Consider the following 25,296-nt stretch of genomic DNA (forward strand, 5'->3'; position numbering starts at 1 on the left):
ACGTGTTGACTTGCAATATTTGAAGAATAATTACGACTTATTTAAATAATATAATAATATATATTTAAACTAATATAATTAAAATAATAATATATTTAAAATCATTACAACTTATTTTAATGATATAATTAAAATATAAAATAATTATAATTAAAATAATAATATATTAAGGTGGGAAGTGGAATAATTTAAAGGCGTGGAAGTAGCGTCACTCTGCCATACTTACTAGTCTTCTACCATTTAGGAAGCAATGGTGGCTTGAGACATGAACTTGCATAGGTAAGCTCTTACGTCACAGATAATAGACATAACATGCTTTAAAAACAAGAGAACAGATTATAAACAAGTGAAGTTCTTCAGTGTGTTTGTGATTCGACCAATTCAAATCCAAATGGCATCCCAAGAATCTCAGCTTCACTTCGTTCTGTTTCCTCTCATGGCCCCAGGCCACATGCTCCCCATGACAGACCTTGCAACAATATTGGCACAGAATAACATGATTGTTACTGTAGTCACCACCGTACATAACGCTTCTCGTTTCTCAGAAACCTTTGCTCGTGCTTCCGACTCGGGTCTCAACCTCCGACTCGTTCAACTCCAATTTCCATCCCACCATGCTGGATTTCCAGAAGGGTGTGAGAATTTTGACATGCTTCCTTCAATGGGCATGGGCTTGAATTTCTTCCTTGCCGCAAACACCATTCTACACGAACCGGCTGAGAAAGTGTTTGAACAGTTGACACCAAAACCAAACTGCATAATCTCTGATGTGAGTTTAGCATACACAGCCCACATCGCTACCAAATTCAACGTCCCCAGAATTTCTTTCTACGGAGTTAGTTGCTTCTGTCTTTGGTGGCAGCAAAAGTTGGCCACTTCTAAGGTGTTTGAGAAGGTAGCCACGGATTCAGAGTACTTTTCCATACCTGACATCCCTGACAAAGTTGAGATCACAAAAGCACAGACGCCAAGACCTATGCATGAAAACTGGAGCGAGTTTGTTGAGAAAATGGCGGCGGCTGAAGCGATTACTTACGGGGTGGTCGTGAATTCTTTTGAGGAGTTGGAACAAGTCTATGCAAGGGATTTCAAGAAGGCCAGAAACGATAAAGTGTGGTTTGTTGGGCCCGTTTCACTTAGAAACAGGAATCACTTGGATAAGGCTCAAAGAGGGAACAACAACAACACATCAAGTGATGCACATAGCTGCATGAAGTGGCTTGACTTGCAAAACCCAAATTCGGTCATTTATGTGTGCCTTGGGAGCTTATGCAATTTATCTCCGTTGCAGTTGATAGAGCTTGGCATGGCCTTAGAAGCATCCCAAATACCGTTCATTTGGGTCATCAGGGAAAGGAGTCAAACAGAAGAATTGATGAAGTGGATTAAAGAATGGGGGTTTGAGGAAAGGACCAAGGGGGTAGGTCTAATGCTTCTGGGTTGGTCTCCTCAGGTACTAATACTATCACACCCTGCAATTGGAGGGTTCATAACACACTGCGGTTGGAACTCAACCCTAGAAGCAATATCCTTTGGCGTGCCAATGCTTACGTGGCCATTGTTTGGGGACCAATTCTTCAATGAGAGGTTTGTTGTGAACGTTATAAGAATCGGAGTAAGCGTTGGGGTGGAAAGTCCGGTGCTCTGGGGCGATGAAGAGAAAACTGGGGTGTTGGTGAAGAAGGAGGATGTAGTGAGGGCTATAGAGAAGTTAATGGATGAGGGAAGTGAAAGTGAAGGGAGAAGAAAAAGGGCCAGAGAGCTTGCAGAGATGGCTAAGACAGCTGTAGAAGGAGGCTCATCTCACTTCAATGTGACCCAGCTAATCAAAGATATCATGCAACAGTCCACCAAAGACTAAAGATTATCTTCGGTTATCAAAACCATATTAGGTATATTATTTCCAGATAATTTCCTAATTCTGCTAAGCAAATCAATAAAATACATTGCTAATTTTGTAATTTTGATCTGTGTTTGCCAAAATTAATTATTCTCGCCCTATATTTTAGCTGATGATTTTAGTCCACTGGCACGGTCAATTATTCAACTAGAATGAGTAATACGATATTAAGCATATTCATTGTATTGTATTGGATGTGTATGTTTGGATTAGGGAGGAGATATGTGAAAATTTGAGAAAGTGAATTTGGGTATTTGAAAGAAAAATATGAAGAATGTTAGATTGTTAAGGTATGTATGGTGTATTTGTGGATAAAAAGGCTAATCATACTACTACTTCTGATTTCAGTGAAAATCAACTCCAATGTCTCCTCTTCTTATCCTTATGTGGTTGCTTACAACAGATAGCCAACCACTTAATAATCAGCAGAAATAGGACACAAGATCGAGATCGGAAACTTTTCTTATAATCTGAAATACTTTCCTTGTAATAGGAGTGTAGGATTATGTTTAATCAGATTTCAGAGCTTATTAGGAGAATACAGATGAATGAGAGGTCTAAAGTCACCAAATCAACATTTTTATGGGAGTCTAGGCACAAACATATAGCAACAATTATTTCCCTTACCCTTAAAAAATGAATAAAAGTGTATATTTATTGATAAAACAATTCATATATTTGTATCATTTAACACAGATTCAATGCAGAACTTGCCTCAGATGCTTAATTTCTGTGTTGAGCTACTTCTGTGGATTTTTTATGCAACTATAAGCTTTTTGCGCTGGAGTGAGTGCATTTACTGCACACACATGGACAACACTCACTGCAACTGGAGCTGAAGATGTAAGGGTCAAGACAAGTAACAGTGTAAATGACCCAGTAAGGCCTACTGAGGTTGCAGTAGTCATTCTCTAATACCTCTGGAATGTATGATATTTTACATAAAGGAATGATAGCAGAGTAAGGTCTTGTGTACTTAATCCTAAACCATAAGGCATAACGATCAACCCCAAAAAAAGTAGCGGTGTAGTAGAAGGCCACTATGCCAAGAGAGCAGATGCACACATAATGGCTGCTCAAAACTCAGAAAAGTACTCAACTTAAGACATATTCAATTAAAATTATTCTTTTAGATTGAGAATATATTGTTCTAACTGGCTACATATTAGACACAATAAGTTTTATAATGTTAAATTAGATTTAAAATACGTTTCTTTTTCTTGTTGTGTCACATAACAGATGAGTTGAAAAAATTTATGATGACATAAACCCCAATAAAACCAGAAACAAGAAAGAAGACATAGGCCGAATCTAATCTAGTTAGCAATTGTCTGAGTTGTCCACATAACACGATTCACAGTGAAAAAACATCTAAGGAAAAAAAATATTTCTATTTTGCTAGTGAAGGGAGTCGCTACCGAGGATTGAGAAGTTGTAGCAGTTTCATAGATTTTGGCCAACGTAAACGCCCTGCCCACAGAATCCGGTTGAAACATTCTCACCATCATTTGAATGTGCTTCTTTAATCCTCCTAAAAAACAATTCAAAGTATCTTCTTCCGACAACTGTAATCGAGTAATAAGAGCATCAAAATCCTCACGGTATTTTTGAACAGTGGATGTTTGTCGCAATTGCATTTAGTCGGCCATTGGATCATCTCATTCTTCACCAAATCGGTCAATCAACAATTTAGTGTATGCAACCCAATCATGCATAGGAAAAGTAGCCGCAGACCTGATGATTGACGCATACCACTGCAAGGCATTTCCTTCAAGATGAGTTATAGCTATCTTGACTTTATTATCGTTAGGAGTATTATGAATAGAAAAGTAACACTCAGCCTGATAGATCCATTGATGTACATTATTACCAAAAAATCTCGGAAAATCTATTGCGGCGGGTCTCATGCGGCAAGAATGCTGTGAATTAGAACCCTTATTCTGATTTCGATACGTGTCCCCAGAAGAACCATGACCATCAGCACCTTCTTGTGAAATCCGGAACCCTTCTTGAATGATGTTTGTTAAAGATGCAACGAGTGCCTTTAGAATGTTCGCCGTAAGTTCTTTCAAACGCGTTTCGAGTCTTGCTGCGATACGATCTTCCATGTCCTTCATTGCCGTCTGTATTCTTGTGTTTTCCGCCATGAAAAAGATGGGATAAAGAGAGACAGACTGATACCAATTGATAGAAGATAGAGCTCTAGGAATTGTAAGAAACTCGCAGAACCAAAAGTACTGAACAAGAAGAGATTTTATTGATCAGAGTTGCAGGGAAAAGTTGTTTACAGCAATTGAAAAACTAAAAAACAGAAAATGGGAAGTTTTCCCTTTTATACAGTCAACCAAACAGAACCACATAACTGTCATAACTAACTATCACATATGAAAAAGTAAGAAAAGAGATAAAGGAAGTGATGAAAAGTGCATAGCTGGGAGTGAGATAAAAAAACACACTAACCGTCATTCACCATTGAAAAACTGAATCAAATGAACTACTGAACATTTCACTTCAAAAATATAATGTGGTATAAAAAAGCTCCCGTAAATTAAATTGTTGTGGGTAAATATTTTCGAATAATTTTTATTTTTTAAATTAAAGTATGAAGTGAATTTGATTGCTTAAATATTTTGCAAGGAAATTTGCGAACACACACACACACTTTTTGTTACTATTTTAAATAAAAGTTAGAATTTATATTTATAGTTTTGTGTAATAAATATTAACATAAATATAATTTTAATTAAAAGTAGTCAAATTGTGTCTTAATTTTAAACTGGTTAAATTGCTTTTGGTTCGTAATAAGTTGATTATATGAATAAATGAAATTTTAGTGAATATATACATTAATGATATGTAATTTCTCCATTTTTATGTAAAAAAGAAAAAAAAAACTGAAAATAAGTATTATTTTACCTTTTCTATGTAATAATAACTATTATTATTATATTTTTATTTATAATGTTAATAATATTAATGATGGACAACATAAAGTTTCAATAAATTAATAATTATAAGGTTAATTTAATAAAATTGTCACACTCTTTTATCTATTTACTACCTTTTTATGTGTAACAAAAAAATATTCTAGAACGTGGATGGAGTGAGTAATTTGCTATGAAACTTCTTCATTTCTTGGCATTGGGACGAAAATTCAAGTGTCCATTTGCTAAGAAAACCTACCTATATTTCTTCTTTTTAGTTGATATATTCAAAACCCACGTATTTAAGCAGTTTACTTGCAAGGACGAAAGAACCTTCTTTTGAAACTATGCTAGAAAAATTCAGTAGCCAATGGGTGGGGTTCTATACTTTTGTCTGGGCATTATACTTTCCAGAGTTGACGTTAATCATCACAAATGCAAAAGTTACTTGATAATATTGAAAATATCTCAATTTTTAGTAATTTATTCAGTAATTTTCTTTTTGTTATTAAAATAGTTTATTTTTCTGACTCTTCATTTTATTATTCGATGAATATTAAGAATAAATTTTTTTAAATAAAAATTTTCATATTAAACATTATTATATAATTTGAAATCTCAAATGTACTGATATATCACATAACAACTATTTATCATCATATAAAAAAATATTATTAAAAAATATAAAAATTAAATTTTAATTTAATCTTATAAACTAAATATTCACTTATATTTATTTTTGTCTTAGTCTAGATTCTCCATTAGACTAATTTAACATAATTTACTTATTAGTGAGTTTAAGAAGAAAAAAAAAACAAATCTGATATGATCCGCCACAATTTAATAAGTTAAATGGGTTTAGTTATTAAATTTTAAGAAAATTAGAGTTTTTAAATTTTTTTTCTTTAATATATGTTTTTAATATTAAAGCTGAAACCAAAATTACTAAAATAATCATGACAAAAAAAAAAATCATCATACTAGTATAGGTGTGATACTAATATACATATATGATGATGAGATATGCTATTATATATAAAATAATATCTGTATATCAAACACAGACACTAAATGATAATTTGAAATGTTGTGTGGGAACTTATGGCAGAAAATAAAAAATCATAGAGAAAAGAGATAGAAAGAGAGTTGAAGAGAATAACGGAACCCTGGGTCACCTCAGTTTTTTTAATTGTGTTAGGTTGTTATTGGACTACGTCAAAGTGTTTTTTATTATTATTATTACAGATTGGTTGTGTAGTAGTGCACTATGGGTTCAACTCAGATGGTTTGGATTCTTAATAGACCGAATTCGATTTTTGACTCCGTATTAAAATTTGCAATTCTTTTTATCTAATTCTAACTTGTGGTGTGCTGGATTGATTTATAAAGCTTAACTTAAACAACTTTACTTTAAAGTAGCAAAAATAATATTTCAATACTATAAATTGTTATACTCATGCATGGAGGTAAATATTCAGATAATAGGTTGATTTTAAAGAATATAAATCCTAATATTTTTTAAGACATCATCAATAAAAAATAAATTAAAAAAATACTATCCAAAATATTATCCAAAATACAATCAAGATTAAAATAATTTTTTACTATACATATATGTGATGGATGGGGTGGGAAATATTCGAATAGAAGAAAGAAAAAAAAGGAGAGAGAGAAGAGAGAAGGAGAAAAAAAAAGAGGGATGTAGAGATATACAAGTAAAATTTAGAATTTTTTTATAAGCATTTGTAGCTACTTCTATTATATCTCTTCAATTAAAGGTAAGAAAGTGAAATTAAGTTCTTTTTTATATTAATTTTAATAAATTTATGTGTTTATTACTTTTTTTATGTATTTTTTAATTATATATTATTATTATTTTTCTCTCTTTTATTTATATATCTATACCCATATATATAAAAGAGATTATCTGTTTTAACGTTTAATTTTTAAAATAGTTAAGTCTAATTTTTTTGCATTGGACGACTCTCTCATTACTAGAGGGTCTTTTACTCTGTATATAATTTAGAACCAAACATCAACTCTCTTAAAAGAATTCTTGTTATATTTATGTATTTTGGAGAAAAATGATATTTTATAGGATTTAAATAAAATCTAATTTGAGAAGAAATATTCCAAAACCTAAAAAAAAAAAATACCAACTTATTCATATAATTGTTTAAGTTCCATGTAAACATATTTAATTGGACAGATTCCTATATTTTCAGCTTTTCATATCTATTTATCCATAATTTCTTGTTGAAAAAATCTTTCACACGGTTGGTTTCAAACATTGCGTATTGCGTTTTTGAGTGATTCAACTTTTGACCTAATCAACGAGGAATCCACTGTTTCTGTAAGTCTTTTTGCGTGGCTATTTGGTTTGATCTCTACTATCCTATGTGTTATTTTTCAAAGCAAACTCGTCAAACTTATAATATTTTCGTCAAAAAAAAATAATGACATGTTGATAATTTTACACTAAATTAAAATTAAAAATAAAAATATATTTTTTAAAATAAAATAATTTTAAAATTACATTACTCAAATTACCATTTTAAAGAGTATCTTTTCAATTTTCAGTTAAAAAAGTAACATTTTAAGAAAACAAATACTTTCGATGTATAATTAAAACTACCATTTCAATATTATAACAATATAAATAGAAGTTATATGTTTCTTAATGCATATTCATCTTTCCCACTTCCAACACACACGGGACAGCGACAGAGTACATTAATGGCAGGTGTCAAACTTTTATATTCAAACCATTTGATGACTATTATTAAAATATAAAATTAATTAATCTAACAATTGAGTTCAATTTTTTTTATAAAACAGATTGAGTATATGAAATGTAATGCATTTCATGAATTAGTCGTACACTTCATCTCATTAACAAATGCTCAAATTACTTAAACTTGGTTATGGATATCAGAGAAATAATAAATAAATAATAAAATGCAAAACCTACTGCCAATTGATCAAACTCATACATCTTTTCTTGATCACTGATAAATTCCTAGTAGCAATTAATTAAGCTTATTTCATAAAAAAATGCACTTAGTCATAATATACAATAATTATGCATATTAAAGTTGAGTAATGTTAAAGGGTAGGAAAAAACTAATTTACAGGAAAATTGACAAATAAATGGATCTGTGAGATTATTTCTTCATTAATTTATTTTGATGTTTTTAAAATTGCTTTAAAGTTAATATTTTCAGACCATTAAAAAATACTCTATAAAGTCTTTTTTTTTATTATATTTTGACATCCCGCTCCAGTTTATACCTATACTAAAATATTAATATTTATAATAAAAATTTTAAAAATAAAAAAATGTATTTAATGAAATATTAAATAAAATGTAAAATGTTAAAATAATTTCTAAAATTAAAAATAATTAAAATATTAATATTTAATAGGGTGTAAAGTGGAGCATGTCCAACCATCATTTTTTTTTTTATTATCATGAGCACTCTAGAAGGTTTGAGATCATCAGCCGTAGTTTAAATAGAAACATTACTGTGACTCATGGGCAACAATAAATATATTGGCCTTCTCAATTTTTTTAAAGCATGTACCAAACCTGTTTCATCATATAATTTTACTTCATTAAGCAATGGCTTTGCCAGTGCAGCAGCCTCATTTTGTATTGGTTCCACTTCTGGCTCAAGGGCACATGATCCCCATGGTTGACATAGCAAGGATTCTGGCAGAGAGAGGGGTTATTATCACATTGATAAGTACCCCTCACAATGCCTCAAGACTGGGGCAAACAATCATTAGAGCAGCAAAATCTGGCCTTCAAATTCAGCTTCTAGAAATTCCATTTCCATGCCAGAAAGTTGGACTTCCATTAGGCTGTGAAAACCTTGATACTTTACCATCAAAAAACCTACTCAGAAACTTTTATATTGGCCTTGACATGATGCAAGAACCTGTGGAGAAGTACCTCCAAAACCACCCTTCTCCTCCAAGTTGCATTATATCAGATAAATGCCTCTCTTGGACTTCTACAACAGCCAAGAAGTTCAATATTCCAAGGCTTGTCTTTCACGGGATGTCTTGTTTTTCATTACTTAGCTCCTATAATATCAAGCTCTACAATTCTCATCTATCATGCTCTTCTGATTCAGAATCTTTTCTCATACCAGGACTGCCTCAGAGGGTTGAGATAACCAAAGCACAACTCCCTGGAGCCTTTTCTTCTCTGCCTGATCTGGATGATTTTAGACACAAAATGTTGGAGGCTGAAATGTCTTCTTTTGGGGTTGTGGTAAATAGCTTTGAACAACTGGAACATGGTTGTGTAAAGGAGTATGAGAAGGCCTTGAACAAGAGAGTTTGGTGCATTGGTCCTGTGTCTTTATCCAACAAGGATAGTTTGGACAAGTTTGAGAGAGGAAACAAGTCTTCAATTGAAGAGAAGCAATGCTTGGAATGGCTAAACTCAAAAGAACCAAGATCAGTTATTTATGTATGCCTTGGAAGCTTGTGTAGGCTTGTTACATCTCAATTGATAGAACTTGCTTTGGGTTTAGAAGCATCAAGTAAACCATTTATATGGGTAGTCAAAACTGCAGGAGAAAACATTTCAGAGCTCAATAACTGGTTAGTGAATGAAAATTTTGATGAAAGGGTAAGAGGTAGAGGACTTCTCATAAAGGGATGGGCTCCACAAACATTGATATTGTCTCACGCTTCTGTTGGTGCATTCTTGACCCACTGTGGCTGGAATTCAACGATAGAAGGCGTGTGCTCTGGGTTGCCAATGATAACATGGCCTTTGTTTGCTGAGCAATTCTTGAATGAAAAATTTATTGTGCAAGTTTTGAAAATTGGAGTTAGAATAGGCGTGGAGGTTCCGGTAAGGTGGGGTGATGAAGAGAAAGTTGGTGCAATGGTGAAGAAAAGTAGAATCAGTGAGGCTATAGAGATGTGCATGGTGGGTGGTGAAGAGGGGGAAAAGAGGAGGAATAGAGCAACAGAGCTTGGAAAGATGGCACGAAATGCCACGGTGGAGGAAGGTTCATCTCACTCCAACGTTTCATGCTTAATTGAAGACATTCTGAGACATTAATATTAATTAATTAATATGTTAAATGTGTGGGTTAAGATCTTTGTTGCGCTGCTTGTGATTAATAAGCCATATCTTTGTTTTTCCTTCTGTCCTTTTCTCTTTATGATTTATAATAAATAAAATAAAATAAACTTTTTTGGTTCTAAGAAAAGTATAAGAGACTACAATGTTTTACATGATTTTACAATATATATATATATATATATATATATATATATTTGCCGCGTTAGACCATTTTACATATAAATTGCATAATTTTGTTATTTCGTTTGATGGTATATGCTTACTGTTATTAATGCAACTTTTGTTGTTTCTCTTTATTCGTCGTACACAATAGCTATTTTATATTTTAAGATTACTAAATAAGAGAAATTTTTACACGGGTTGAACACTTCTTTAATAATTATTTCCCTTTGCAACTTGATTTAATGTTCAAGAATTATAATTCACTAATGAAATAAACAAATTACACTTGAACACAGATAATCAAGACACGTGCAAATGGTTAAGGGAAGAGCATACAACATGGTAAAACCATTACCTAATACTTAAATTCTTTATTTTTTTTATCAACAATAAAAAATAAATAAAATAAAATATTAAAGGTGTTTTAAACCTGGTACAAAATATAGTCCATGTTACAATAAAAATTGTCTTTTTCATTAACCAAAAATAAATGCAAATCAACGAAAATTGACGAAGAAATATCAGGTCTGCATTGGCCAAGAAAACGGCAAGAGAAACATGGAAGGAAAGTCCATATTGCATTGGCTAGCGAGGAAAACACAAATTGCATGGCCCAAGCTGACGTGAGGCAGATGCAAATATCGTCGACCTAGCTAACATAAATAGGGACGAAATATCATCGGTCAGACCGATGCAAATGGATCACAAACATCATCATGCGTCAGCCAAACCGACGCAAAAGAAATAAAAACATTGAAATCAGAATTTGCGTCGACTATATAAAAATAAAAAATAAAATATCTTGCGTGGGCCTGACCCACACAAAAATGAAAGCTAGAAAAAAAATTAAAATTAATAATACACCCACCAACTTTTAATTTCTTTGAAAATTATATATATACCTAATTAATAATATAAACTTAATTTTGCTACCCATTAATGATTCAACAAAATTTTTTGCATTTCCTTTCCCCCGGAAACGATAAAACAAACAATTCAGATAAAGTCATAGACATAAACAGACTATTCAAATAAAATCATAAACATAAACAACAACATAAAAAAAAAAAAAAAAAAACCTCAAATGCAAAGTTTGAAATTTTTAAAATTTACCTTTTGCTAATTAAGATGGAAAAGCAAATGGAAGACGAAATTGGAGTTGCAGTTGGAGCTCGACATGGTAGACCAGCGATGATGGAAGTACAATGTTGGAGTTGAAATGAAGAAAAAAAACCTTAAGAATAAATTTCAAAAAAATAAACAAGGTACAAAGAAAAGGAAGAAGGCACAGAAGATCAACGATTGAGACAATTTCGACGGGGCAACCGTCGGGATCGTAACAACAGAGGCAATGCAGGGGTGGGAATGGCTAGCAGAGGCAGTGGAGGTGGGAGGTGGCGAAGGCGGAGGAAACTCTAGAGTGAAGAGAGAGAAATTAGGATTAGGTTTTTAATTTAGAGGAAAGTGAACGATGGGGAGCAAAAGTTTGTTATATATAAGACTTTGTGTTGGCCAAGATTGACGCAAACATGGAAACACACTTCGCGTCGATTGTGACCGATGCAAAACGATACGAACAAACATTTCGTGTCGGTTATCACCGATGCAAACTGACATACTTAGCATAAGCTTAAGCCTACGAAAGGCGAAGCAACTTTACTCCCATTGGCCAGCCGACAAAATAACTTCATTTCTTTTAGTGTCAACTAGGTCGACACAAATCTGTGATTTTATTATTATTATTATTATTTCACTTTCTCTTAGTGTCTTCCATGCATCGGCTGACCCATGCAACATCTTTTTTGCGTCAACTTTTCCTAGGTTTGATCGACACAATTCACATCCACTCTTGGCCGACGCAAATTTTACGCAGCTAATACCCAATTTTCTTGTAGTGATAGTACAACTGTGTGACCTTCTTCAAATAAGAGAAATAGAAAAGAGTAGGTTGCACATTATATCCACCAAAAAGCCAACAAAGAATATACCCCAATATATAAGTTTGATAAGGGTCTCACAACTACAACATGCATATTTAACTACAAAAGAAAAATATCAAAGACTAAGAGGCAATTAAATTATAATTCTACAAAGTATTTGTAAGTAGTTTCCCAAGCTCAAGATTTCTTTCTTTCCTTTTGTTCTTACGGGGCCTAGAAACAAAAAACTCATTATTCTCCGGATCTGTCGGCTTCACGGTCTTCTAATTTGGGTTTGGGATTTCGGCTACATTATTCACTGTACTACAAGAAAATCATGAAATAGAAATCAATTTTTAGAGACAAAAAATAATTAGTTGCTATAGTGACTAAATTAAAAATCATTTTAGATATTAAAAAAATTTTGATTTCTAAATTAATTTCTATTATTGTTAAATGGTTTCTAAATTGGTGTCTAAGTTTTCACCTAAACCAACATGAAAGTTTTCATAGTCTGGGTTTATGATTATTGAAAATTATATTGTTTCTATGAGTGAAGATATTCCACATTGTAACTTCAAACCCTTGCATGGAGGGTCATGAGTACCCATAAGTCAGAATTTTTTAAAAGAGAGATCAACTAGTACAATTTGCCATCTATGCCAGTAACATGATGATATTGTTCCACATTTATTCTTTACCTATCAGATATCAGAATTTGGAACACAAGTTGTAATTGGGTAGGAATTCAATCTGCCCAACACAATAAGCTTATGAGTCACTTCCGATAATTTCACATTTTTCAAATAAGTCAAAATCAAAACTTGGTGCGGAAGAGACTATGGATTGCAACAATTTAGAGTATATATAAGAATAAAGTAGATGTGGAATAATTACTTCATATGGCTAATAAATTGCCTGCTATCAACTTTTCCTATACATACTGATTTTTATGCCCAACTCAATGCCTTAAAACAATTACGCATTCAGCAGGTAGTTAGGTGGGAAGGAGTTCTTATAGCTTAAGCCCTCTTATATAATGTTGGGAAGGGCTGATGCACATTGGTTCATGCAAGGAACATGATCTAATGGAAAGATAAGAGAGTATAAACATTATGGATACCAGAAACAAGGAAGTGCTTCAGAGATAAACAAAATATAAGGATCCAATATTCAATCCTTAGTGCTTGTTCCAGAGGTCCATACAAAATGAGAGTTGTTGTCTTCTTGATAGTGAAATCAACACACTTTCTTTGGCTAATTCGGACTATTCTAAACCAACTCAAGGACAAAATATGGTCCACTCTATCTTGTTACATAATAGTCAAAGGAAATGTTGGAATTGTGGATAAAGAACTTGAATTTAATCAAGTTGATAGAGAAAGAGAATGGGATGAACAAATTGGTTATGGCAATTTTGTGTCATGCAAGAACAATGGTGTTCTGTATTACTGGTTAGACATACAACTCATCATCAAAATCTCTCAACACAACTCCTCCAATATCGTCACAGAACCTATAAGTTTGGTTCATGTATATGTGAGTTGTTGTTTCACTGGTAGTGAATGCAACAATTTTTTAGGCTAATTTGGATTATTCTGAATTAACTGAGATCAAGACAGGAAACATGTAATTGGAGAAAACAATTTTTTTGTTCTGATAATAGTTTAAAGGACCAACCGCATCCTATTTTTTACATGGGTTGAAATACCCTTTTTGTATTTCTTATTAATTTTATTTTTTTACTAATAAAAAAATTTTATAAATTTTTTTATAAAAAAATAATAATTAAAAGGAGCACTGTGAAACCTAAATTCTAAACCCGTCTTCACAAATATAATCTAAAAAAAACTTTAACAAACACAAAAATCTAAACTACTATGGCTCTTACTTTGTGAAGATACATAAGACTATTATGCAGACCCAAAATCTAGCTTTGCATAAAAAAAATATGCATAAAGTATTCATTAAATCTGCACCATAAATTATGCCGCTAGTATTCAACAGATTTTGCACCACTAAAGCAGTAGTGATGCAGCAATTCTGCATCAACTTTAAGCATAAACCAGAGTGCAAAAACTTTTACAAGTGACTTCAAATTTACCCATCAATTATTAACTACTGGATGAACGAAAGGAAAAAAAAAAACTTGGTTTGTTTCCCCAAATCCTAATCATGCATTCATGAGTTGAGCTTTATTGTTTGGCATTAGATATATGAAGGGTTAACATAGCTTTGAGGATAACTAAGAAGCCAATCATTTCCATCAATGTAGGAAATATCCATGTAGGAGTTTGCTTCGTTATCCCTGAGTTGCTTAGCATAAGAGACTCTAGATTCATAATTTGCTCCAGGTCCATGGCAACGGTACTCCCCAAAGAACACGCTCCTGTGTCAATGAAAAACAGATATAGTGAATGATTGTTGAAAGTTAAGAGATAAAAAGTATAAGAAGGAGAAGAGATACACACTGGTCTCTAGAGGGATCTCTCCAATCATTCCATCCTTCAGGGGCTATGACATCAGACATGTATGTTGTTGAGAAGATGACAGTGGCATAGGGTCCCCAAGCTCTTCCAAGCCACACTCTTCCACTCCCAACAATGCTACAATTCACAAAGGAGAACCCACTTTCTTCATCCATCGATTTCCTCCCTTGAGCGGTGATCGACCCGCTAATCTCATCCTTCTCTTCTTTTGCTACACAGTTTATGGTACAATCCTGCATGTTTACTGTCGCAACTTAATTCCTGTGTTTTTCTAAATTATATTTACTCATTGAGTTTTCCCAATGATACTACCACTCAAGAGTGTGTGTGGGTGTAAAATAAACAAAAATCATATTTAAATTTAATTTAAATAATAATGTATATGCACATGTGTGCCAAAGTTAGGAGCTCACTTAAAGCGAAATATATTAATTATTTAAAATAATGTGTATTTAGGAAAAAAAAGACAAAGTATAATAACTGAATTGAAAATGCATAAAATAAATTTTAAGTTAATATACATTAATTATTATAATCTTAATGATTAATTTCATTTAACAATTATATCTATATATGTTTCTTTATAAATGGTGTACCTCTTATTAGATAGAGCTAAAAAAGTTCCAATATTTACGGGCACATAAATATAAGGTAAATAATCAATAAATAAGATATTGATGAATATATTTTAGTGTTCATGAGACATTTTTCCATTTAATTTTGGTATATTTTTAAAAGCGTAATGTTCTAGGAATAAAACTTTAGACCACTTAAATCATACTTGTTAACGTTATGTCACGACATTATATACATAAAAAAAAATTAAATTAACTATGTGAGGGTATGTATACAAATTTTAGGAGTCAAAACATGAGTTTAAACTTGTGAATCAACACCACTTACTTACTTATGGTTGAGTTGAGTTCATTTGAAAAAATATAACTTTTTCAAAATGTGAGTAATTGATAATGATATTTTATAATTTTTTATTAAAGTTTTTTATTATTTTTAATTATGTAGGTTAACAGTATTTTTCTTAAGACTATAACTATATATGTTGAATAGTGTTTGAAGTTTGAAAGCTTGTTTATCCGATTATAAAGGTTGATACTAGCTTATTATCTTTATAATATCATTTTCAAATTGTGATTAATATTGTTAAAAGATTTCAAATCCACTATATTAGATATAAGGATATTAAGAGTCTATTATAGTAAGAGTTTGTTGGATTTATTAAGTTATCTGATATTGGATCATTATCGGATCATCCATAATATATAGTTCACACACGAGTTGACAGTGTCAACGTGAAGAGATGTATTGGAGTCCACACCAACTAGAAATAAGAACATTTTCTTTATAAGTCAATTTTATAATGTTAAATTAGGTTTAAAATCTATTTCTTAATAAATATTAAATAAAATAGATTAATATTTTGATTGATTATAAAGAAATGAATCAGTCAATACACATAAATATGTAAAATAACTTCAGAGAATTCTTAAGTGAACCGTCTAATAACTAGTCAAGTCTAATTACAAAAAATATATTTAAAAAAATAAAAGTTGAATAAGTTGATTTGTTAGTTGAACCAATGGTGAACCAACTCATATGAACATCCAAATATTAATGATTTTATGTTTTACAATATATGGTTTAGTATATGTTTTTAGTAAGATGAATTTTAGTTTTAACTCTTAATAAACTATTACTTTTATCTTTATAAAATTTAAAAGTTTTGAAAGAAATTTATATTATTATTTAATAATATGTAAAAATACGATGTTACTATAAAGTAGTTGTTAAAGTAATATTTTCAAATGTATCATGTGAAATACAAAATAGTAAACCAAAACGTTAAAAACATTGAAAAAATGGAAATGAAGTTTTTATTTTTATAAAGATTAAAAATATATTTAATTGTATGACATCTTTTTCTCACTAAATTATATAATAAAATATTAACATTACTTAACGGATGTGTTTATGGTGAATAGGAAGAATCCAAAACCTTAAGCAATGTCATGTTTTTGGTATTGAATTGCGATAGACAAGACAAACTTTAAAGTGAAGAAAGTTATTTTTATTACCTCATAAAGGGATCTGGCATTTCCAAATATGAAATCAATGGATCCTTGGATTAAGCATTCTTTAAAGTAATGTCTTCCACCATCATCATTCAATGTATCCTGCGCACCATAAAATCCACATCCATAGAAAGCTGCTTTATCACCGGTAACTCTCAGTGCCACTGCTTGTGCCCCAACCACTCCTGGTGACGGTGGTGGAGCCGTGTTCTTTTCAGAGAATCAGAATGTAAAAATTTCAGAAGTCACATGGCCATGATATCCATAACCATGCAGAAACACAGGAAGTTGAACAAAGAAAGTAACATATTAAACTGCATGCATGCATGCTTGATTACCTTAAAGCTGATGTTGTAAGCAGTGAACATAGAAGCAAAGATGGCAAATGAGTAGCTGTATGAAGTTCCGCCGGTGGAATTGGCGGTGTCGTTCCATTCAACGATTGTATTCAGATACCCTTGACCTTGAATTATTAAGTTTGTTTTGTTGCCTTGCACAACTACCTTCTCCCTGTGATTTGTAAGAACTTATCAAAATTATACTAATTAATTACAAATTATCCTATGTATTTGAATTTTTGAAATACTTACTAAAATATTCAGCATTATCAATACTACTACTACATATATAATAAAGTAAAAATAAATTATATAATGTAAAGTAATTAATTTTTTTATTAACAAGAATAATTAAATAAAAGAGAACACTTGAAGTGTTCTAATTCGTATACAAAATCAGACTTTAATTAAAAGTCAACCAACAAAAACAATAAAAAAAATATGTGATTACTTAAAAACCTCATACAAATCATTTTTTAAGTTTTTCGGTTTACGTACCCAATTTCTCATTATACCACTGAATCATACCAGAAAATTCAAATAAAAAAAATAAACAAAACACAAAAACTACAATATTTATTTGGATTACCACCCAATAGAGCAATTAATTAGCATTTGTATGCTGAATTTGAACTCACTTCAAGGACAAATCAATTCATTTTCATTTAAGAAAACTGCACATGTTTTTTCTCCTTCCAACGATGTTCACAGAGATAGAAACCTCTTGGGTCGCAGGAAAGTGGACGAGAAATTGAGAAATCTCCTTTTAATTTCAAAATAACATTAATTGATTTAAATATTTTTCTAGATAGGCTAAATGCTTGAGGTTTTTGTTTTCAAGGATTTTGGTTATAATGCAAAATATTTTTCTAAAAAAGGGATCGAAGTATAATAACAAAAACGCTATAATTATATATAGCCAGACACGTCTGGTGATGTTCTACAACTTTGACTTTCATTCTTAACATGTTCACTGCATTATCCATAAATAATCTTACACCTATTTTTACTAGTTTTGTTCCTAGAGGCAAGATTTGTATAAATAATCCGTACTTTAATAATTTTTCTTTTTGACAACTTAACAACAATTAATTATTATAATTAATTTTTTTATTCTTTAAGAACCTTTGTATGCTAACTCAACGGATTTTAATGACTGATTCTTGTAAAAGTGGAACCTTATAAAGAAGAATGAATATAGAAGTTGGTGGAGTTACTGTTATAGTGATGTGATAGAGTAATTCAATTTTCTCCACCTAATAATTTAACTTTTTGGGGTAGTAAGTTCATGACATGGAATAAGCACCTTTAGGACCAAGTCATCTAAAATTTGATCCTTTACAGCCTCCATTCTTACCAAAATTATTTTTTTAACACGACAACCTTTGAATGATTTACCCTTCAGTCTCAGAAGACTCTTGCATGTAAGAGAGTTTCTCAGATGCAATACAAAATCATTCATTTGGTTTTTAGACACACATGATTAACTTGAACTACGTGTTTAGTTTAACAAATGAAAGCAAAAGTAAAATGGAGGTGATGAGGCAGAAAGGATGAATAAAAAGTGAGAGACAACAACCTGTATGTACCAGAATCGATTATGATAAGGGTGGTATCAGAGCTAGATTCAGGAACAGCATCAACAGCTTGTTGAACGCTACTGAAGTTAGCACAGCCCTTCAAATCAACCGTGAAAACAAGACTCACGTTATAGTGTTGAATAAGCCTGGAATCCCACTTGGCCCCGTCACATTTTTCCTTATGTCTTCCCCGGTGATGATGATGATGGTGACGATGTCTCCTCCTAGCTATACTTGTTATCAGAGATACCAAGTCTTGAGCGCCACTAAGCTTTATAATCTTGCTAAATATACCAAGCTGGAAACTGAAACTATCTTGAGGACTAATGGCCGTGTTATTGCTCGGGGAAGGTGAAGTGGAATAAAGAACAAATGAGATATAAAAGAGAAAAATCACAAAGCCAGAAAGCCAGAAGAGGTTTCTGTTGAATCCCATCATTTAGCTTTATGAAATGGTTAGTATATTTGTCTTAATGAGGTAAATAAGGGTTTGGGGTGGAGGGGAGTGAGTGAGAAATGCTTTTATTATGTGCATGTGAAAAGGGTGTGGCAGTGATGGTTGATTGGAGTGGGAGGTAAGAAATATTGGTATGAAGTTGTGTCATGTCTAGTTAGGCGTGTAGAGATTACTATGGAGAAAATAGATGGTATGGCAAAGATACTCAGTAATAGAGATTGGAAGATGGACACGCCAAGTAACTGAACAAAGATTGAAAATGAAAAAATGAAGTTGAGGATCAAAAAATAAATGCAGGTCCATACTTCGAATTGAATCTGTTGCAATCACCCCTCTTGTACTTGTGTCTTGTATTACTTGTTAATTAATACTTGGCTCGGAGAAATTCCGGGTCATTACCATTTTTTTAAATGTAGATCATAGTTTTTATAAAATCTTAAGATTTGGACAATAAAAAATTACTCAAGATGTATCAAATAGATGATGTGTACTGGTTTGATATAAAAAAAGTAAAACTAAAACGAACTAAAAAAATGTCATGATTGATTATTGATAATCCGACAGGGAGGCACCATTTTATGCAGCATATTTGTCCCCTTGAAACTTACTATCTGATTGCAGGTCCTTCTGTAGTTGGTAAGCTGCAACACAAGGATGAAAATTATTCTTTTTTTAAAATGGTGTTGTGATATTAATGCAAATCGTTGAATTATCTGCCACGGTAACCTAGATAAAGCTAACCTTAAAAAATATAAAAAAGAAGAATATACCTGATCTTGTTTGATCTTGCTAAACACAAATTTATCCGTGCATATGGATTCTGCCTCTTCTGCAGCTGGCAGAACAAGGTTCTTCACATTCAAAAAAGCGAGCAGCCTCTCGATGCAGGAGAAGAGTGTTTGGAAGTAGCCCTGCTTGGATCAAACCAATGTAATTATAATTGATGCACTACAATGACAGCCATAAGTGACCGTAATATACACGAATCAGTCGAAATTCTGCAGTGCAACTAGAGGGAGTTCAGCAATATCTGTGCCAAATATTCGAAGCGTGCCAGCAGATACCACAGATGAACTTCAACATATTAAAAACAGCAAGTACTGTTAAGTATTAAATAAATAAAGCTAAATACAGAAAACCACTTCTGACTTGACTATTAGTAATGCACAATACATTCCTCCAAACTCCTGATCACGCACATTCCTCCTGTATGTGAGTGATACATTAATTGAGACAGAAAAAAAGAAAGAAGATAAAGGAAAAATGAGACAAAAAAAATGGTTTAAAAGGAGTTTCTGACCCATATAAAGCATGGCTGGAATAAGGTTACGCCCACTAGATGCATCAACTATTGGATTAAAGCATTCCTGAAACAAGCTGGGGAAATCTCGTCTCAATCCAATTAATTCATGTAGTAAATGACGAAAGTGGTTCCCCAAGGGATAAAACACAAAAGTGACACCAAATAGACTGAAATTGTAACACATTTCACTAAAGTAATACCCTATACAAAGCTCATACAGATAGAGTACAAAAATATGTACAAAACTTGTATACAAGTCAAAATGAAGGAAGTAGGGTTCGAAGATTTTTTTTTTTCAGGTTGTCTCAGTCCCCCTCCCCCCCTATACCCCTAATGGCTTCTTGAGTTGCATGGTGGGAAGCTGGATCATCCGATGACACTACTACATAAGATCATGCAACCCCCCCAATCACACCAGAACAAGCTTTTCAGGCTGATCAAAATTACTTGGAGCATGAAAACTTTGCAATCTCACAAGGAAGATTGCAATTTTTACTGCTGTGGGCATGATAAAACAAGAGGGGAAGACATAACAGAAATCAATAGCGAAAACCTTACCCCACTAGGTCTACGACAAAAATCAGATAAAAAAATTCACAAATCACCAGTGGTGATTGCACAGTGATGACCACTCTGTCAAACAATACATGAGATTCAATGCATCACAGGGACACCATGTGAGACACCATTGTAGTGCAACAGCAATAGAGATGTTAAATCCAATGATGGTATAATTTGTTCAATGCTTTCGTAAAAATGGTTTATATATTGTATAATCAGTTTTAAATCACAGATGACATCACATAATTCAATTACAAACTGCATCAGGTTGTGATTGCAGACCAATCGGTGCACAACTAAAACCTTGCATATATTTTATCCAATTACTGCCAAATCACAAGCTACAACCAGATAACGGTGTAAGGGGAAGCTCAACTGAGAAAAGAAAGGACAACAACAAAACATATGGAAAATGTTCCAGGGGGTAAATATCCAAAGCAGCTTCATCACTTATTAGGGAACAAACAAGGAAAATTACCTATATTAAATCAAGGAGAACAAACGATAATTATCAATAAATTGAGAAGGGTAAGCAGAACTTACATGAAAGATTGAAACAGCCTCCAAAAGCAATGGTCTAGTTTCAGGAGAAGTAATTTTGCCATTAATTTACATCGATATCATTGATGGGTTCTAATCCTTTTTCTCCTTGCTTCTCCTTTATAACACCCAAAAGAGATTCTGGAAGTCTCTCAGCCCCCCTAACCAAGAGGTTCTCCAAAGTACAATGTATTTGTGTGCAATCATTGCAACAAAGCCAATTACCTTCTGGCAATTCCTGAAATTAATTTTACACATTATGCTTAACAGACGAAGGAGAAGTTGCTGACAAAAGTAATATTATATGAAGACAAAAACTGTATACCTTCAAATATGTCATCCTGTGATCCCGCAAACAGCGAACGTGATATTCCTTTTCACACTGCAGCAAAAGCGAGAGGGGAAACAAAAGCTAGCTGAATAAAACTAAGAAATAGATACTTCATACTTGCACCAATGTTTACAAAGTCCTTGTAAATGACACAAAATCAAAATTGGATCAGAATGCATATCTGGTCGCAGAGTAATATTGTTCGTGGACCAAAGCCAGATCTTCAGAAATCAACACCCCTACATGTACAAAATTCTCTTTATATTGCCTAGCTCAGTGCAATCATGAATATACAATATTGCTTTTCATTAACTTGGCTATTGGAGCATATCCACATGGCAACAATTGCCATTTTTTGGTAGAACGTTAGATAACAGCTAAGTCTATAAAAGGGCTTCTAATCTTTACTGTGAATTTGTTGCCTGCATAAAGCACACCCACTAACCTCAGCTTCAATGTCTTCGACTATGCGAATGCATCTATTGGTAATCTGTTTAATAGGATCAGCTCCTTCAACTCTTCCAGCTGCAACGGCATTGACATTGTGCGCCGCGAACTTTTCTCTCTATGTTTTTGCAAAATTGACAGTACCAGTCACCACTCGGAATACTAGACATAGATGCGCATTCTGTGCGTTTTCAAAGATAGGACCATAACACTTGCTTAGAAGATGACTATCTCACAATTTACCCAACAAAGCAAATATTCTTCATGCTGCTTTCATTCAGTAAATATTGAAAAAAAAAATTAAGGCATCTAAAACAAAAGTTTCAGCTATTTCTATATGAAATAAAAATTAATACAATTTGAAAGATATCTAAAAATATAATAGTTCATGTACAACTTTACTAAAACAATCCCATCCATCAAATATATACAAAATAAGTTCAACAGGGAATATTCTGCTAACTCGTAAGCTTTTAGATTACAAATCTAGTATAACAATTGTGAACGAGGCATTTACCCAAGAAGGAAAAGAATATAAATACGGGAAAAAAGAATCTCTAGTTCCTCAACTGTTGTTATATTTGGAAAAAGAGGTATAGAAGGCACGAGCTGGATTACAAAAGGTGTTTTACATTGTAGGTAACCTATGGATGAATTATTATCCGGATCTTCATGGTCACTTAAAGCCTTCTATACTCAAAGAACCTAACGTATTAGCATCTTAGGCAGAGGTTTTGAACTCGGTTTGTCATCGACTCAGTCAAGCTACTGGGTGAACAAGTAATTAAATGACATATCAATAAGCACAAACAAGTGCCTACTAACTTATCACGGAGTATGACTAACATATGGTGGGAAAAAATCCAAAGTTTTGAAATCCAATTCATAATCATCCAAATCCATATTTTTGGATTTTCAGTTCAATCCATTTAATTAGGTTTGGATTATATATAGATTGAATACATTTTTGGATTATTCAAAATGGATTTTTTTGTTAGATTTTGAGTTGGCCCAGGCCCAAGTTGAGTCGAGTCAACTCGAGCCAGGTCGAGCTAAATCAACTCAAGTCCAAGTCTAGCTTAGTCGACCTGGGTCCGGATCGAGCCCATGTCGAGCCGAGTCGGCCTAGACATAGGTCGAGTTGAGTTCGCTCGAACCCAAGTAGAGACAAGTCGGCTCATGCCCAAGTTGAGCCAACCCGGGTGGAGTCGAGTCAACGCGTGCCAAGGTCAAGCCTAGTCGGCCCAGACCCAAGTTAACCCAAGTCAACTCAAGCCAAGTTCAAACTAAGTCAATTTAAGCCCACGAGCCAACATCAAGCCGAGTTAGCAGAGCCCTGGTTGAGTTGTGTTAACTCAGGTTCCGGTCGAATTGATTTGACCCGGGTCTAGGTCGAGCCGAGTTGATCCTGGTCTAGGTCAAGTCATATTAGCCTAGTCCCAGCTCGAGCCACTAGGCTTCGATCAAGGTTGAGCCACGTCCACACGGGCCTAGGTCGAGCCATGTAGGATCTGGTCACGATCGAGCTGATTCAGCACAGGCCCAGGTCAAACCGAGTCGACCTGAACTCAAGTCGAGTTGAGTTCGCCCAAACCTAGGTAGAGACGAGTCGGTCTGTACCCAGGTCAAGTCGAGTTGAGCCGGTCTAGATGGAGTCGAGTCAGTGCATACTGGTATCTAGCCTAATTGGTCGTCAATCCGAGTTAACCTAAGCCTAGGTCAAACTAAGTCGATCTAGATCCATAAGCTGAAGTCTAGTGAGGCCCTAATTCAGATCGAACCACGTCTGCGTAGATCCAACTCGAACCACGTATGCCCGCCCGAGCCAGGGTCGAGCAAAGTTATGATGGTATTGAAAGGTTGTTGATAATTGAACATATGTGAAATGATACTTGTAATGTTATGAAGGCACTGGTTGTCAAAGAGAGAGGAACAAATTATGTAGGTAAAAAAAAATCGTTCAGCTAGGATTACTATTAATTGAAGAATTGTTATTTTATTGATTAAGAGAAAACTTTGATAATTAAACAACATAGTTCACTGAAGATAAATTTTGAGTTATAATTTTTAATCATAGTGGATTATGTACATAGATTAAACTCCATTACCATTTTAAATGAATCACATTATTTTTATGTGATTTTTTCTTAGTTTATTTTATATCATTTTACACTTTGCAATAAGTTTGATTAGAGCTATTTCGTTGAGGAAAATTTGATATGACAAAACTCAAGTGTAATAAGATTCATCTAATGATAAAATTTTGATTTCACCAGGAAATGATTTTTCGTGCGTTGAATTGCCTACATAACCTTATTCTTTTAAATGTTTGCATATTCGCTAGGCATCACCTTAAAGGTACAAAATTTCATTAGATAAGGTAATTTAAAAATATAATTTGAAGTGTAGCACTGCCATGGAGCTAGATAGGAATTGAAACAACTGTGTAAAGAAAGTTTTATAAGTTATGTCATAAAATAAAAATGCGCATATATATCGATTCAGCGAGAGATTAGGTACAAAATTAGCATTAACCGCATCTATCTTGTATTTTTATTAGCATTAACATGCAGAAATCAAAAGTGCCAACATGCAAACAAAATCTGCAGTTTAATCTTGCTGAAGATGAAACTATATATAGAGAGTGGAGTACTGATATTAATCAGTAAGAAGCAATTTTGTTTTATTATATAAGAAGAAAAATAACAAAAACAGAGAAACACACCCACATGAACACAACATGGCAACAGTTCTCTGAACACCATTTATTTGTTGCCCATTGTACTATATAGTAGGCGCATGGTATCATATATATTGATACATATATAATGCAGTTGGAATTGAAGCATAAAGTAGAAGAAAACAAAGAGTACAATAGTAGAGTACATATATATGAATTGCCAAACTTGATTCACACAAAGTGAAGTGAGTTCCAGGAATAGGAAAATGCCAAAGGATGGAAGTTGCCCTTTTCAAGAGAAAATCGCCCTTAAGAAGGACGGTTCATTCCCAGCAATCTTTCAACTTATTATACATTCTTGCTCTACCATGATCGAATCAAAAGGAAACATTGACAAAAATGGAGGATAACCAGTAATTACCCCCCATCTATGCCTCTGCACCACCTCCATGCCACAGAGAAGCAGTGAGG

The 25,296-nt window shown here is 33.1% G+C and overlaps 3 protein-coding genes and 1 pseudogene across 6 annotated transcripts; 2 read left to right on the forward strand and 2 right to left on the reverse strand.

The window, feature by feature from the left end:
* Positions 1–196: 196 nt before the first annotated feature.
* Positions 197–2,880, forward strand: LOC137814502 (UDP-glycosyltransferase 73C6). Of its 3 annotated transcripts, none has more exons than XM_068617278.1 (2): positions 197–1,892; positions 2,597–2,880. In XM_068617278.1, exon 1 carries the CDS (start codon positions 392–394, stop codon positions 1,859–1,861), a length of 1,470 nt encoding a protein of 489 aa, XP_068473379.1. In that variant the 5' UTR covers positions 197–391; the 3' UTR covers positions 1,862–1,892; positions 2,597–2,880. The 3 variants fall into 3 exon arrangements, with proteins under 3 accessions (XP_068473379.1, XP_068473380.1, XP_068473381.1); XM_068617279.1 differs by having other exon boundaries at positions 2,608–2,880; XM_068617280.1 differs by having other exon boundaries at positions 203–1,892; positions 2,249–2,880.
* A 5,484-nt stretch (positions 2,881–8,364) lies between these two features.
* On the forward strand, positions 8,365–10,058 carry LOC137816208 (UDP-glycosyltransferase 73D1). The gene has a single exon (XM_068619286.2). It carries the CDS (start codon positions 8,447–8,449, stop codon positions 9,905–9,907), a length of 1,461 nt encoding a protein of 486 aa, XP_068475387.1. The 5' UTR covers positions 8,365–8,446; the 3' UTR covers positions 9,908–10,058.
* Positions 10,059–13,947: 3,889 nt separating this feature from the next.
* LOC137814503 (putative pectinesterase 14) lies at positions 13,948–19,300 on the reverse strand. Of its 2 annotated transcripts, none has more exons than XM_068617281.2 (5): positions 18,506–19,300; positions 16,927–17,098; positions 16,592–16,798; positions 14,484–14,734; positions 13,948–14,401 (listed from the first exon to the last, which is right to left on the reverse strand). In XM_068617281.2, exons 1-5 carry the CDS (start codon positions 18,943–18,945, stop codon positions 14,221–14,223), a joined length of 1,251 nt encoding a protein of 416 aa, XP_068473382.2. In that variant the 5' UTR covers positions 18,946–19,300; the 3' UTR covers positions 13,948–14,220. The 2 variants fall into 2 exon arrangements, with proteins under 2 accessions (XP_068473382.2, XP_068473383.2); XM_068617282.2 differs by having other exon boundaries at positions 16,592–16,690; positions 18,506–19,013.
* Positions 19,301–19,499: 199 nt separating this feature from the next.
* On the reverse strand, positions 19,500–25,253 carry LOC137814504 (increased DNA methylation 1-like; annotated as a pseudogene).
* Positions 25,254–25,296: the final 43 nt, after the last annotated feature.

Source organism: Phaseolus vulgaris, chromosome 1 (assembly GCF_051622355.1).
Source record: "Phaseolus vulgaris cultivar YP4 chromosome 1, ASM5162235v1, whole genome shotgun sequence".
In the NCBI taxonomy this organism is placed as follows: domain Eukaryota; kingdom Viridiplantae; phylum Streptophyta; class Magnoliopsida; order Fabales; family Fabaceae; genus Phaseolus; species Phaseolus vulgaris.